The sequence below is a fragment of the Melozone crissalis genome, unplaced genomic scaffold (genome assembly GCF_028551555.1).
Source record: "Melozone crissalis strain CALT ecotype California unplaced genomic scaffold, PUWL_Pcris_2 ptg000045l_1, whole genome shotgun sequence".
NCBI lineage: Eukaryota > Metazoa > Chordata > Aves > Passeriformes > Passerellidae > Melozone > Melozone crissalis.
The window spans coordinates 22,679,071-22,693,442 of NW_026535823.1; the positions used below are offsets into that span (position 1 = coordinate 22,679,071).

The 14,372-nt window shown below is 51.6% G+C and overlaps 1 protein-coding gene across 10 annotated transcripts in view; it reads left to right on the forward strand.

The window, feature by feature from the left end:
• The window catches only part of PTPRF (protein tyrosine phosphatase receptor type F), a 374,836-nt gene extending 363,190 nt beyond the window's left edge, over positions 1 to 11,646 (forward strand). For all 10 annotated transcript variants that reach the window (XM_054285892.1, XM_054285901.1, XM_054285891.1 and 7 more), the window contains 9 exons: positions 1,160 to 1,279; positions 2,322 to 2,476; positions 3,761 to 4,046; positions 5,711 to 5,889; positions 8,326 to 8,452; positions 8,657 to 8,782; positions 9,410 to 9,564; positions 9,697 to 9,832; positions 9,967 to 11,646. In XM_054285892.1, coding sequence (XP_054141867.1) covers positions 1,160 to 1,279; positions 2,322 to 2,476; positions 3,761 to 4,046; positions 5,711 to 5,889; positions 8,326 to 8,452; positions 8,657 to 8,782; positions 9,410 to 9,564; positions 9,697 to 9,832; positions 9,967 to 10,035 — 1,353 coding nt within the window. In that variant the 3' untranslated portion in view covers positions 10,036 to 11,646. The remainder of the gene's footprint in view (positions 1 to 1,159; positions 1,280 to 2,321; positions 2,477 to 3,760; positions 4,047 to 5,710; positions 5,890 to 8,325; positions 8,453 to 8,656; positions 8,783 to 9,409; positions 9,565 to 9,696; positions 9,833 to 9,966) is intronic.
• The last annotated feature ends 2,726 nt before the right edge of the window (positions 11,647 to 14,372 follow it).

Below are 14,372 nucleotides of genomic sequence, written 5' to 3' on the forward strand. Positions count from 1 at the left end.
GGACCGTGCTGCCTGCAGGAAGGGGCTGAAGGGATAGTTTGGCCACAGTCTGTCGTCTTGCAGAGGGAGAACAAGATGTGTCTGTATCTAAGTTGCCATCTGTTCCTTGCAGAGCCATTTTGAAACACCTGGGATATGTAGAATTTCAGGGATGTGCCACATGTCACAGGGGCACGTTGGTGTTGCTTGGTGATGCTCAATGCACTCAAGCCTGCAGCAGGGCAGGGAGGGTGGATACAGCATCCAGGCTGGAGCCCTGGCATGGGCTGTGTCCCACCTGTCTCAGGGGTGGTCTGCTGCCCAAGGCCATGCTGGCAGGGCACCCTGGGAGACTGTGGATGTTATGGGAAAGGTAATGCCTGTTGCTGTGTACTGTGCTGGACTCAGCTCTGTCCTGCCACAGCTGTGGGTCAAGGATGCCAGGCTGGTGTAGCTGGGAGCTGGTGGGGATACAGACTGCATCTCATTCACCTCAGCTGCCCTTTGAGTAGAGCAGAGCCCACAGAAACCACCATTTCCTCCTCCCTGCTGCACTAGCTCTTCCTTCATTATCCCACAGCTGCCCACCCTCTCTTCATCCAGGTGGAGCTCAGGCAGGGGTGGTTCAGGCAAAGCCTCAAAGATGCCCATCTCACCAAACCAGAGAAGTACTACAGCAGGCACAAATCACTGCTAGGAATTGCTGCTCACTGTCTTGGTATCTGGTGTTGCTCTTGTTGCTCTTGTCTGGTGGCCTGGCCCCCTTTGCCACTACCAATGGCTCCAGGGGAAAAGGAAAACCCCTCTTTCAATGAGTAGCCACTCACTGAGATCAGCTCAGTTGGTCAGAGCATGGTGCTAATAACACCAAGATTGGTTCAATTCCCATATGGGCCATTCACTTGAGAGTTGGACTGGATAATCCTTGTGGGTCAGTTTAGCTCAGATTATTCTTGTGATTCTGATTCTGTCTTATGGAAGGGGTCCAGTGGGTGCTGCCTTTTTGCTGGGGATTGGGACACTCTGGGGGAAGGAAATCTGGATTTTAGAGTCCTCCCCTCCTCTCCCCGCACAATGAGTCATTTCTGTCTTTACCCTTTGAAGAGCAGAGCCCTGTTCCTCATCCCAGATGCCCCAGCCAGCAGCCAGTCACTGACCCATTTTCCTCACCTCCCTGCAGGTAAAGTGTGACCAGTACTGGCCGAGCCGGGGCACAGAAACCTATGGGATGATCCAGGTGGTCCTGCTGGATACAGTGGAGCTGGCGACCTACACCGTGCGCACCTTCGCGCTGTACAAGGTATGGGACTGCCTGCTGCTGCTGCTGCTGCTTCACGTATGGCAGAGATGCTTCCCAAGGCTGCAGGGTGCCCCACGGCCCACAGGCGGTGGCCACTGGCTGCACCTGGCTCGGCCAGGCGTGAGCCATGTCTCACAGATGGGCTGCAGGAGGCAATCAGGTGCAGGTTGTGCATCTGGCTACCACTGGACTCTGGCCAGGATAATTGATGCTCTTCTGTGTACTTTCTCTGATGGGCCCAGGAAAAGGGCTGTTCTTGCCTCTGGTGAGTGTACAGGTAGCAGCTGTCCTCCCATTAGAGAGACAACATGGGAAGCAGTGAATTTTTATCACTCCTGTCACTAATAATGCAAATGGAGGGGCTATTTCTGACATGAGCATAAACCCTTCTCTCCTGCCTGCTGCATTCCTCATTAGTGTTTGGAAATCCCTGGGGGCAGTGCCAGCAGCAGTGTCAATGCAGACAGGCTTTGCAGCAAGTGCTTCTGTGCGTGACTGAGTCTGGGCCAGGAGCCCAGTGCTCAGGGGGGACACACTCGTGCCCCAGGAAGGCCCCAGCAACCACACAGCCGTTCCTACCCCTTGCTGCATAGATCACTCAGCCAAGCCCAGAGAGGAGCAGGCAGTCTGCAGTCACAGGCTGGTCACCCAGCCCTGGGATACCATGATGCAGAGGAGCAGGGAGGGAGCTAGCTGCTGTAGCCCTTCCATGTCCAGTGGCTATTTTCCATGAACATGCAGTGAGTATGCAGGTAGTGAACCTGTGCTGTGCAGAAAAGTGTCTTTCACCTTCCCTGCAGTCTGCTCCACCCCTGCAGAGATGCTCTGTTGTCTGTAAAACTGCCTTTCTACAGAGCCTCTGTATGTATAGGAGCTTTGCAATAAACCTGTGTTTTCCCTCCAAATTTTCGCTGGTGAAAGCCCAGTACATGCATCATCACACAGAGCTTTGCGTGCCTGTGGCTGTTGTTGCCCTATCAGTGGGTTCCTGCATTGGGATGAGATGTTCTCATGCAAAACAACTCCTCTTTGTCTTCGACAGAATGGCTCCAATGAGAAGACAGAGCTGCGGCAGTTCCAGTTCATGGCTTGGCCCGACCACGGGGTGCCAGAATACCCCACCCCAATCCTCGCTTTCCTGCGGCGGGTCAAGGCCTGTAACCCAACAGATGCTGGGCCCATGGTTGTGCACTGCAGGTAGGACTGTGTGTTTGTCTTCTGGCTGTAGGAGCTTTAACCTGTCTGAAAGTGGAGTCTCCCCTTCTTGTGAGAAAGGTTTCATGGTAGCACAACCTGCCCTGCATGCTTGGGCTGGCAGCAGAACAGGCCCAGCAGCTGTCAAGCAGTGATGGCATTTCTGTTGCTACTGCTGTATCAGATTAAACAGCACTGCTATATAGAGAGCCTTAGAAAGCACATTTTCCTGCAAAACTGCAAGTGCCATTTAAAAATTAAATTATCTGTGCCCAGCATAAGTGGGTGGTACCTTCAGATGCACATCACTGACAGAAATGCATGCAGTGACCTCTACGAACATTCATATGCAGTATTTACAGCCATACTCTTTCACAGGGTAGAAAGGCAGCTCTTAAGGCAAAATATTAGTCTACTAAGGCTCAGCATCTTACCCAGCCAAGATTTATTTGTAGCAGCCAAGAGGGGACTGTTAGTGAACAAACCACTCCATCATTGCTGTTTCAGCATACGCCTTACCAGCAGTGTTTAATGCTCTTCTTTCATGCTCTGTTTCAGATGGTAGTGGGGTGTAATTAACACACAAACAAGCTGTATTAAAGCCTTGTTAAGGATATGACTTGCACCATAAATGAGGGAATGCCTAGCTCCCTACCTCTGTCTGTGTTTACATGTCACAACAGTGTATCTGCTGTTTCCAGGGTGCTCTCAGTGTGAGTAGCTTGAGGTTTGCTACTGCCTGTCCAGCAGCTGTGGAGAGGCATTTAGTGCTTGAGCAAAGGGCTCAGCACAGTCATGCATAACCTCAGCTTTCTGCTTCCCCTCTCAGGCTGGCCATGCTCATTTTATGGGTGAGGAGACAGTGACCCAGGTTAGGGGACAAGCAGGCTGGAAATTACTGACTTCACTGGTGTTACGGCCCGGCCTGCTCTTCATGTCTTTTGATTTCACACATACATGTGTGTCACTCTCCTGCCTGTTAAGCACATGTCTCCTTCCCTTGTAGAGGGGCTGCCAGCCACCACAGGGATCAGCAGGGTGACACCATGTCCTTTCCACTCTAGCAGTGAAAGGGGGACAGCAGGAAGGCTGAGGAGCCTCTCACATTCTCCAGTGATTCTCTCCCTCGCTCCTCCTGTCACTTCTTGTTTGGAGGTTCGCTCACAGAGAGCAGCCTTTACTCCCCTTGTGTGCCCTAAGTCTGGGTGATCTGTGAAACACAGTTGGAGCTTGTGTGACATCTCCAGGAGACAGTGTCATCTCAGACCACGTGCTTTGCTCCTGCAGTGCTGGCGTGGGCCGAACCGGCTGCTTCATTGTCATCGATGCCATGCTGGAGCGGATGAAGCACGAGAAGACCGTGGACATCTACGGGCACGTGACGTGCATGCGCTCCCAGCGCAACTACATGGTGCAGACAGAGGACCAGTACATCTTCATCCACGAGGCCTTGCTGGAGGCCGCCACGTGCGGCAACACCGAGGTGCCCGCGCGCAACCTCTTCGCCCACATCCAGAAGCTGACCCAGGTGCCGCCAGGCGAGAGCGTCACTGAAATGGAGCTGGAATTCAAGGTTGGTGGCAGAGCCCCAGCACCCCACTTCTCTAGTGGCCCGTCTCTGCCCACAGAGCTCCACAGGCTGCTCATCCAGGGGTTGGGAGAGGTGGGCTATGGATCATTACAGACACTTATTGTTTTGTGTGTTTCTAAAGCGGGTAGGCAGTGATTTAAAATACATTTGAATTGTAAAGCTTGTGTCGGCCATGGTCCCCCCTGGATTGGCAGCTTCTGGGGATGACATAAAAGGCAGATGGATGTGCAGTTCCCAGCAGCACATTCTGCTCTAGGTTCACTGTGCGGCAGGAGCTGCATCTGAAATCAGATGCATATCATGTTAGTGATAATTGATGTTACTGTGAACAACTTGTCTGGAAACAGCTCCAATTTAAATATGTGAGACATTTCTGGTCTCATTTCTTCAATGCTAAGCTCTCTAATCTTTTAACCACCTCAACACCAAGCCTCACTGTCTAGAATTGGTGAAGGCAGTGTTTTAAGGCACACCATTTTTAAGAAGCCAGGCCCACATTTTTCTGCCTGTATCTGTGTATGCCAACTGCAGATATTTATTACAGCCTTGGAGCTGAAGTGAGCTCTGTTAAGTGCCCATATTCTCAGATGAGGTGCATTAGTCCAGTGAACTTTTGCAGGGGAATATAGCTCACGCAGGGAGGCAGCAGACCATGCAGGCTGTGAAATGACCTGCAGCAGTACACCTTCACCCTGGGGATTCCCTCCAAGTGACAAAGGAGCAGGAGAGGCAAAATACTGACTTTCCATGTAAACTGGGAATAGTTGAGAAGCTCTGTCCTGTGGTTATCAGAGCTGCTGGTATCCTGGGGTTGGAACAGTAAAACATGCTGCCTGACTATCTCATAGTGACACTCCTCAGGAGAGCCACAGAATTGTGCTCAACTCAAGCAATTCTGTTGTAAGAAAGACAAAATTTTACTTTCCTTCCATTTCTCCAAAGGTGTCTTGACAACAGTAGTGAAATTGTCCCTCTCTGTGCCGTGGCAGTGTCCACTGCATGGGAAACCCTGGGGAGCAGGATATGGGAGGGCCTCCCATGGCTGAACTGCTCCCCAGAAAGCAACTCTGTCCCCCTGCAGAGAGCTCTCCTGAGGTCAACCTGCCACTCATAGAGAGAAGGGTGGTTCTGGAGATGCTTCAGGCAGTCTTTTGGGGAAGGAAAACAAAAAAAAAACCAAAAAAAACAAAAAAAAAAACGAAAAAAAAAAACCAAAAAAAAAAAAAAACAAAAAAAAAAAAAAAAGAAGCTGGGGGAAGGAAGAGTGACTTCTGTTTGAATCTGCCAGCAGATCTAAGTAACACATTTACCATGACTCCAGTTTACAGGACTCAAAGATTATGTCTCACAGCAGTAACCCAAAATATATCTTCTTTACCTAAAACTGTCACAATTCTCACATTTTCTTGGGTTCTTCTGGGGTGAGAAGTAAATAACAAGATATTGTTGGAAGAGGAAAAGCTTTGCTTCCCTGCCACCACCAAGCCTACATCCCTGGCTCAGAGAGGTACGAAGCTTCTTGGCTCAGTGTGTCAGAGAGCTGCTCTGGGTCTCCCCTGCACTACATGGCTGCTGCCAGGATCCCAGTTCCATCCCCAGACTGCTGCATCTCCAGCAGGGATCTGATGTGTCTCCTCCTCTTCCAGCTGCTGGCCAATTCTAAAGCACATACCTCACGTTTCATCAGTGCCAACCTCCCTTGCAACAAATTCAAGAACCGCCTCGTGAACATCATGCCATATGAGCTGACAAGAGTCTGCCTGCAGCCCATCCGCGGCGTCGAGGGCTCTGACTACATCAATGCCAGCTTCATAGATGGCTACAGGTAAGGATTACCTTGGGTGACAGTGCCAGTTTGGCCTGCCTGCTTGGAAACCCAGGCAGAGCTGCCTTCTCTTCCCCAAGGACTGGTCCTGACCGGCTGGGGACCACTTTGTTGCATTTTATCTATTTCCATCTTCTCAGACACTGCAGTGTGTGTAGTTACAATATGTGAAGACTGCCTGTGAGTGAGTGCTGCCAGGCTGGCTTGTGTTGCTGTAGACAGATGTCCACATGGCTGGAGTGGCAGGCTGTGTTGGCTCCTGTGGAGGTTTTATGGGATATGCTGTAGGCATCCCTTGGCTTGTGTTTTATATCTACAGTACCTAACTCAACCCTGTCTCCCCACTGTAGCAGCTAGAGTTAGGAGTGTGCTTCCACTGAGTGGCTGATCCAGGCAGCAGCTCAAGGCATGTTCCGTGTTTTGATTTTGGGAGGAATCTGGATCCTCAGGCAGGGCTGGTGCTGGACACTGGAAAGCCCATCACCAGGTTACTCTCTCCAGAACACAGTGTAGAAAGAAAAAATAAGATCTAGTGGGGCTGTAGTGCTTAAGTTTTCTGTATCTGTCTCCTGACATCTCATTCTCAGATGCTAAATGCCAGGAGAGAAGAATAGCCCAGTGGCCACATCCCCTTCCCAAACAACCCCTAGACAATAATCCCACCCAAATCACAATGATGCACATAAAAGGCTTGTTCCTGTCATCTGTCTGTGCACCATCACTGTAAGATCATCCCTCATGTGCACCATCATCAATTCTGGAGTGGGGAATGCAGTGATAGATGTGGCACATGTCCCTTCCAACTTGGCTTTGCCTATCTGCCTCTTTTGGACTGGTAACTTCCCAGATGCAAAAGGCACTGCCAAAGGGAACAAATGTGGGTGCAGCCTGGCCAGCAGCTCTGTGCCTTGTTGCTGCTCCAGCAGCTGAGCCCAGCAAGAGTTCCCGGGGAGAAGGGCTACATGGAGGCAAGAGTGGACAAGGAGCAAAAGGGGAGAAAACCTGGGAGCATCCCAACACAGGAAAACTGAAGCAAGCCAGGCTTTCTCAGGGTGGGATAGAGTAATGGGGAGCAATGAAGGGGCTGGAGAAAAGCTGTCACAGAGCAGAGGGAGCCTCCACTACCTCCTGAGTGTGTGGCACAGAGCCACCACCACCAGTCATTAAGGCCACTGCCTGGCTGCAGCCTGAGTCTGACAGATGGATTGCAGCCACTGTCCTGGCTCCAGAGCTGATGGAGAGCAATGCTGGCTTTGCCTCTTGGTGATGCTACAGAGGGAGGGAGAGAGCTGCCATCACAGCAGGTGGTACCATTCCATGTGCTACTTACCCTATCCCCAAGTTCTGTTATCTCTTCCCATCCCTTCCTTTGAGCCATCATTATTGTGGTTATCTCAAGAAATCAGTTGGCTCTAGGTCCTGCAGATACCACTGATGCTGCATCTTTATTACCTTTTTCACTTCGTTCTGCATCCCCATTCCCTGTTTTTTACTATGTGTTATAAATCCACCTTGAAGCAGCCCCTGTCTGCATCCCGCATGTTACAGCTGCCCTGCAGCACGTTCATTAATTTAGCACCATTAAAAATAGCACCAGTAGAGGGAGGAAGGAAGAACGGAGGGAGGAAGGCAGGATGGAAGAAGCCAGCCCTGGTCCCGCGGGCTCCAGCGCCCCGCAGTGGTGGAGCCAGCCCGGCTCGGCTGTGCCAGGCTGGGAGCTCAGAGAGCCTCAGTACCAGCATGCCAGAGCTGAGTCCAGAGCACCAAGGGGGCTTTCTTCAGGCTGGGGGCTATTCTGGGGCAGGTGGCACAGAAAATTAGGAGAGGTGCTCTGGTTGGCAGTGGAACCAAAAACAAATTCTGAAGCTTTAGAAAAGCAGACAAAACTGTATTCATGGTTTCCACACTGCCCTCGTTACTGTCTGGAGTGTGTAATCCAGATGACCTTGTTCAGCTGCTCTGTGTTTTCCCATGCAATGGGAGGGACGGCAGGTACTGCAGAGAGTAAAAGTGCAGGAACACAGGAGTGCTGCTGGGATCATCCCCAAGCACAGTCCCTCTTTCCAGCCCAGGTGGGTGCTGACAGCCTGCTGGTGGGGGCCTGGGTGCCAAGAGGGTGCAACAGGCAGGGGTGGGGACAAGCCTGCCCTTGACAAGAAGCAGCAAGAGGCAGGGCTGGGGATGCCATCACCCCAGCAAGGACTAAGAGCTTTTCTGGATCTCCCAAGCTGTGCTCACTGTGTCTGTGGGGAGCACTTAGAGGACAAGTGCTGGACCAGCTCACCTCTCTCCCAGAGCCCATGGCTCATCCTATAGCTGGATTGTCAGACTTGCTCCCTGGTACCATGGGGCCCTGCCTCCAGCTCACCCAGCCCCCAGAAGCAGCTGCTGTGCATCTCTGAGGAGCTGCTCTGAGCACCACTTTGTTTGTCACAGGCAGCAGAAGGCCTACATTGCCACGCAGGGACCACTGGCTGAGACCACGGAGGATTTCTGGCGGATGCTCTGGGAGCACGACTCCACCATCGTGGTGATGTTGACAAAGCTGCGTGAGATGGGCCGGGTACGAGTCCTGCTGTGGGGACAAGGGGGCTCTGGGGCTGCTGTCTTTGGGCTCACACCCTTGGTTCACCCCAGTCTGTTTGGCACCACTCACTCTGTCTGGTGGCTGACCCTGTGGCCCCACAACCACATAGGCACTCAGGGAGCGGGAGGGAGGAGCAGCATCTTGTCAGTGCTAATGTCTTACCCTGCTGCTCATCCACAGGAGAAGTGCCATCAGTACTGGCCTGCAGAGCGCTCTGCCCGGTACCAGTACTTTGTGGTGGACCCCATGGCCGAGTACAACATGCCACAGTACATCCTCCGGGAGTTCAAGGTGACGGATGCCAGGGTGAGTGCATCTGCTGGCTCCCCAGCTCCTCTGCCTCTTGTGCCTCTGCCCTACCCTGGCCAGTCAAGGGAGTATGCAACAGCTCCTGGAGAAACGGGAAAGCAAATGCTGCCTTGCACTGCAGGCAAAAAGGGCTGCTACGTACCACCTATTGCTCCTCTCTCCACAGGTTCCTGCCCTGCCAGCTGTGTCAGCCCCATGAACAGCTCAGGGATCCCTGTCAGCACCAGACCCTGCCTTGCCTATGCTGCTCACTTGAGCAAGCCTTTAACCCAGGTCCCCGTCCCCCTGCACCTAGAGTCTGTGTGTGCAGCATCTGACCGGGCACAGGACTCCTGTGTTACAATAAATATTGTTCTAGGGTGGAGTTGGGCCCCAAACACTGACCCAATGGACTCTGTAGGGGCCCAAAGGCCTGCTCAGCTAAGCTACCCTGGGGTGAACATGAGAGAACAGAGACAGGTCCCAAACATGCAGTAAATGATCTGCCTGGGCTCACCTGTGGCCTGTGCATCTTTTCACCTAGCTTGGTTCAGGGGGTGTGAGAGCAGGTCAGAGCACCAGTGCTGAGGGGAGTGAGATCAGGCCCTCACCAATGGTTCGCATCTAACACCCCTCTCCCTGCAGGACGGCCAGTCACGGACCATCCGCCAGTTCCAGTTCACAGACTGGCCTGAGCAGGGAGTGCCAAAGACAGGAGAGGGCTTCATCGACTTCATTGGGCAGGTGCACAAGACCAAGGAGCAGTTTGGGCAGGATGGGCCCATCACAGTGCACTGCAGGTAAGGACTGCAGCCTTGCCCCAGTGAGCAGGTCCCTGTGCTCCAGGAGCAGCTTGCACCCTTCCTAGGAGCTCTGCAGAGCCTTTCTGGGGCTGGCAGGACTCACAGCGGCCCCTCTTGCTCCCTGTGCAGTGCCGGGGTTGGGCGCACGGGCGTGTTCATCACACTCAGCATTGTGCTGGAGAGGATGCGCTACGAGGGCGTGGTGGACATGTTCCAGATGGTGAAGACCTTGCGGACGCAGCGGCCAGCCATGGTGCAGACAGAGGTGAGCTCCCCTCCTGTGCGTGGAGTGGAGATCTGTGGGAGAAGAGAGGGCCCTGATGTCTCTGGATGTTGGACCCTACAGCCCACTGTCCTTGTGTCCCCACTGCTCATGTTTCCCTCGTTGGTGCCTTGCAGGACCAGTACCAGCTGTGCTACAGAGCCGCACTGGAGTACCTTGGCAGCTTCGACCACTATGCAACGTAACAGTGCTTTCCTCCAGTCGCGGTGGGGATGTCTAGGAGTGGAGACGGGTCCCTGTGAGCCAGAGCCGCCCATTCCTCAGTCCTTCTGTACAGGTGGAGGTACTGCCCAGGCCGCAGACCTCCACGCCAACCAGTTCTGACCACGGCATTTAGGAACTTAGCCCCAGCGCCAAATGAGGGAATCCGACTCCAAAAGCATTTCCAGTCTCTGGCTGAATTTCTGCTCATGTGCATCTCTCACCCTCTCTCATGCCGACTGCATTTCACAGCAAGGCTTTAGGTGGGTGGAATGGGATCTTTTTTTTAAACATGTAAAATAGTTACTAGTGGTTTTTATAATCTTCTCTCTCTTTATTTTTTATTTTTTGCAAGTCTTAATGTTTTGCCCAAGCAGAACTGGACCCGCCAAACCTTTGGGAGTTGGGTTTTGTTTTTTTAATTTCCTTTTGCTTTTACATTTTTTACTGCCCTGTGTTTATTTCAGCCCAGTCACTGCTGGTTCTGCCCATTTTAGTGCAGCTTCCTTGGTAATTCGCAGCAGCTGGCTTGTGGTTCCTGCCCATCTACATTCCCCATAGGCTTTTTAATCCTCTGTAGAATATGAAATTTCATGGAACTGGACCTAAGCTACCAATTATTTTTTTAGTCTTCTCCCTCCGCCCCCCATTATTTCCTTAGTAGGTTTGGGTTTGGGAGGGCATATAGGGTCGCTGGAGAAGCGTCCCTTTGTCAGCTGGAAACTGTTCAGTCCTATTACAATACGTGTTCAACCAATCCAGTGACCGTGTGTATTGGCAGATCCTGATATGACGTGAGTTGTCGTCGCCTTGTTTGTGAGAGACCCGAAATCCCGGGCTCCAGGCATTGGAACCTCTTTTTGTGTGTCTTGCTGGAAAGGGGGCAGGAGTAGTGAGGGGGTCCCACAGTTCCCCAGGGAGGGGATGGAAAGAGCAAGACACGGCCCTTTGTGTTAACCCCACGGTTCTGTGCGTGCAAGCGCCATCCTGTCACCTCTCACCGGTGGAGTGCGTCAGAGCATTGACAAAGGCAAGGAGCACAAGCCCAGCTGATCCACAGCAGAGCTGGACCATCTCGCTTTGGAAGCAGGGTACTGCAGGGAAGGGGAGGGGAGTACACATGGCTTCAGAGGTTGGGTGTTTCTATAATTTCTGCTATCCTGCAAATGTTAAGAGTCACTAGAATATTGTACTTTCCGCTACTTCAGGATGTTCTAATGAACCAATGTGGCAAGACTACTGGACTTAATTTAATGGTACTATATATTAATACTCCTTATTATATCACGCTTGCACTAAAGATGGGGAGTGAGCAGCCCTCTTTTGAGTGCATTGAGTTATGAATAAAGGTGGTGGAAGGGTATCTAATTGTATTATCACATGTATTCCGAATGTTAAGAATCCAAGCTACGTTGAAATCAGCAATCCAGGGTTGGTAATGTTGGAGGACACATTCATTTTTACCTTGTGGATGCATAGTGCTGTAGGGGTCACTGTTGTATACAGTCTGTTTTCTATTTGTTAATAAAAAAAATCTACAGCATCATTGCATAATTCTTGATGTTAATAAATTTGAATAATTGGGTTTCATACAAGCTGGCTTTCCTGTCTGTTTCTTCTGAAATAAGGAGAGGCCATAGAACCCTTTGGCAGTGGGCACACTCCTCAGCCCTTGGCAGGTAAGTTCTTTCCCACAGGTATGCCCCAGCCATGAGTGTGCCGCACTTTCTGCAGGGACCCTGTGCCTGCAGGGAGCTTGGAAACCTGCTGTGACAATTCCCTTTGTGCATGTGTGTGCTCACCTCCTGCCCACCTGCAGTTGTAGGGGAGTGCACTGGCTGGATGTGCAGGAAAGAGAGGGGTCAGTGGTGATGGCTTTGGTGGCAATAGCAGTAATTGGCACCCTTCTGGATGCTGCAGTAACCCTGCTCTGTAGCACTGAGCACAGTTGTGTGTTCAGAGTTAGTGCTCAGCAGTAAAGCTGTCACACAGCCCCTGACTGCAGAGCAGCACCCATTTGTTCAGGTGTGAAACCTGCCCAGGCTGCCAGCCTTGCCTGCTCTGTGTGGACAGCCCAGGCCAGCCCTGCCCATGTGTGCACTGCAAAGCTGAAATGTCAGCTCCTGGAGAGAGCAGCACCTGCACACAGCACAGGTGTGTGAGGGGAAACCACTGCAAGGGGCAGAACCACATGGATCAGGGCCCTGAGGTATTTCCGTCCTTCCCAAGGGAGCCAAATCTGCCCTGGCCAGCATGTCCATGATGGGTGGGAGTGCATGGCAGACTGATGAGCTTTTCCTAGTGTGGCTATGGGCACCAGGGTGATTCCTCAGTGACTGCTGGAGCTCATTCACACATAGCATTCCCTGCCAGGCCAGACCAGTTCCTGGGTAGGTGCCAGATGCAGGAATGTTTTCCCCTTGTCTGGCTCATTGTTCCTAGTGTTGGGCAGCCTCGCTGGGGATGCAGATCCAAGGGCAAAGCAAGCTCCTGCCCTTGTAAGGCAGCACATGTGTTGCTGGTGTGTGGGGGCATGTGCCAGTGTTGCTGGCAGTGAGATGCTTGTCATCACTGTGGGGCCCAGGATGGCAGAGTGGCACAGCCAAATACATGAACCCCTGCTCACACACAGGTGTGTCTGGGGAGGAAGGGCACCATGCTCAGTGCTGGCAGCCAGCCAGCTGGGAGATGGGCAGTGAGCACCTGCCTGTGCTGCAGCAGCAGTGCTCGGGCTGTGCTGCCAAACTACAGGTGGTGACAATGCTTCTGCCACTCACTGAGCACTCACCAGGACTGCCACACGGGCAGCACAGAGCTTTAGTCCATGTACGGCCTTGAATGCAGAGATTCTCACCAAAAGTTGCCAGAACACTTACAGATATGCACACATGCATGGACCTTCTTTCTCCTCGTCCAGGAACACTTTGGACTTCATTCCCCACCTGTGGGCTTGTCTGTGGACTGAGTAGAAGCACAAGGAGGCAGAGAAAGGGTGAAGAATTTCAGCATGGAATGCACAAAGAATAAGATGAGTGAGCCCAGGCCTCAGAGACAAGGCTATTGCTGGTAGCCACATGGCCAAAGCCTCATGCTGACCTCATAGACCAGGAGAGGCTCAGTGCACAAACTGTGAGGATGTGCCATTTGGCAAGGGGACAGGCTCCCAGAGGTCAGCAAAAACAGCTCTGACAGCTTTTCTCCAGCCCCTTTTGTCCACTCCTCTGGCTGCTCACGCAAAGCCAACACTTCTCCAAAGGGAATGGACTCGTATAATTTTAGAAACACTTATTCTTTGAACATTTATTTCTCATTATTTCTATGTATCTCACAAAATAAAAGGGGAACAAAAAAAACATGGTGCATGGTGGATCAACAGCAATGCCAGCCTGATCTGCCCCCTGAGCCAGCACTACAGCTTGTGCCACACTGCAGGCAGAGCCACCCTGCTTCCTCCCAGGGCTTGGTACTGACATTCCTGAGCTGCACTGCTCAGCTTTTCCCAGTTAGAAAGGATTTACCACAGCTGTCTGGCTTTGGGGTTTTTTTGTTTTTTTTTTTTTTGGCATCATTTTCTTTGGTATCAGCCTGAGACTTTTCCCACCCTCTGGTATCAGTACCACACTGAGCTCCAGATCTGAAGGAATGGTCTGGAGATGGTGCTGTAAGACACTTTAGCTTCTTGTGTTTGGAGTCTCAAACAGACCAACCATTATTGCACTAAGCAATGGAGCTGGGGTATTACTGCTGCTTTTTTTTTTCCCCTGGTGAAAATTTTCCATTCCTTGGTTATACCAGGTAGCCCCAGTGCAGCCTCAGATAAGCAGCCAGCTCTGTAAAGGCCACAGTTTGGCAGGTGGGACAGCAGCTAAATGGCAGCCAGTCAAAGGTGAATTTCTGGGCACTGAGGTGCCCTTCTGCTCTTTCATATTTTTTATGCATACCATTGATGCTTGTAGCAGGAGCTGTGCAGGCACTGCCCAAGCTTGGCTTGCCTCCTAGTGATATTAACTCACAGGATCATAGAGCAGTTTGAGTTAGAAAAGACCTGTAAAGCATAGCTACTCCAAATAACATCCTGACCAAGCAATATCCCTTTGGGACTCCATTGCTTTAAATTTTGTTTTTCAAAGGCAAAATACTTTTTAAATAAGGAAAAAGAAATAGCTGTAACACTGAAAAAATCTGAGCAGACTCTGCACAGTAGCTTGGCAACTCCTTCCCCCACAGTCCTCAAATTTCTTGTCCTCAGCAACATTGCCATTTTCATTTGTAACATTTCCTAATTGAGAGTTACTTTTTTTTCCCTCTTTTTTCCTTTTTT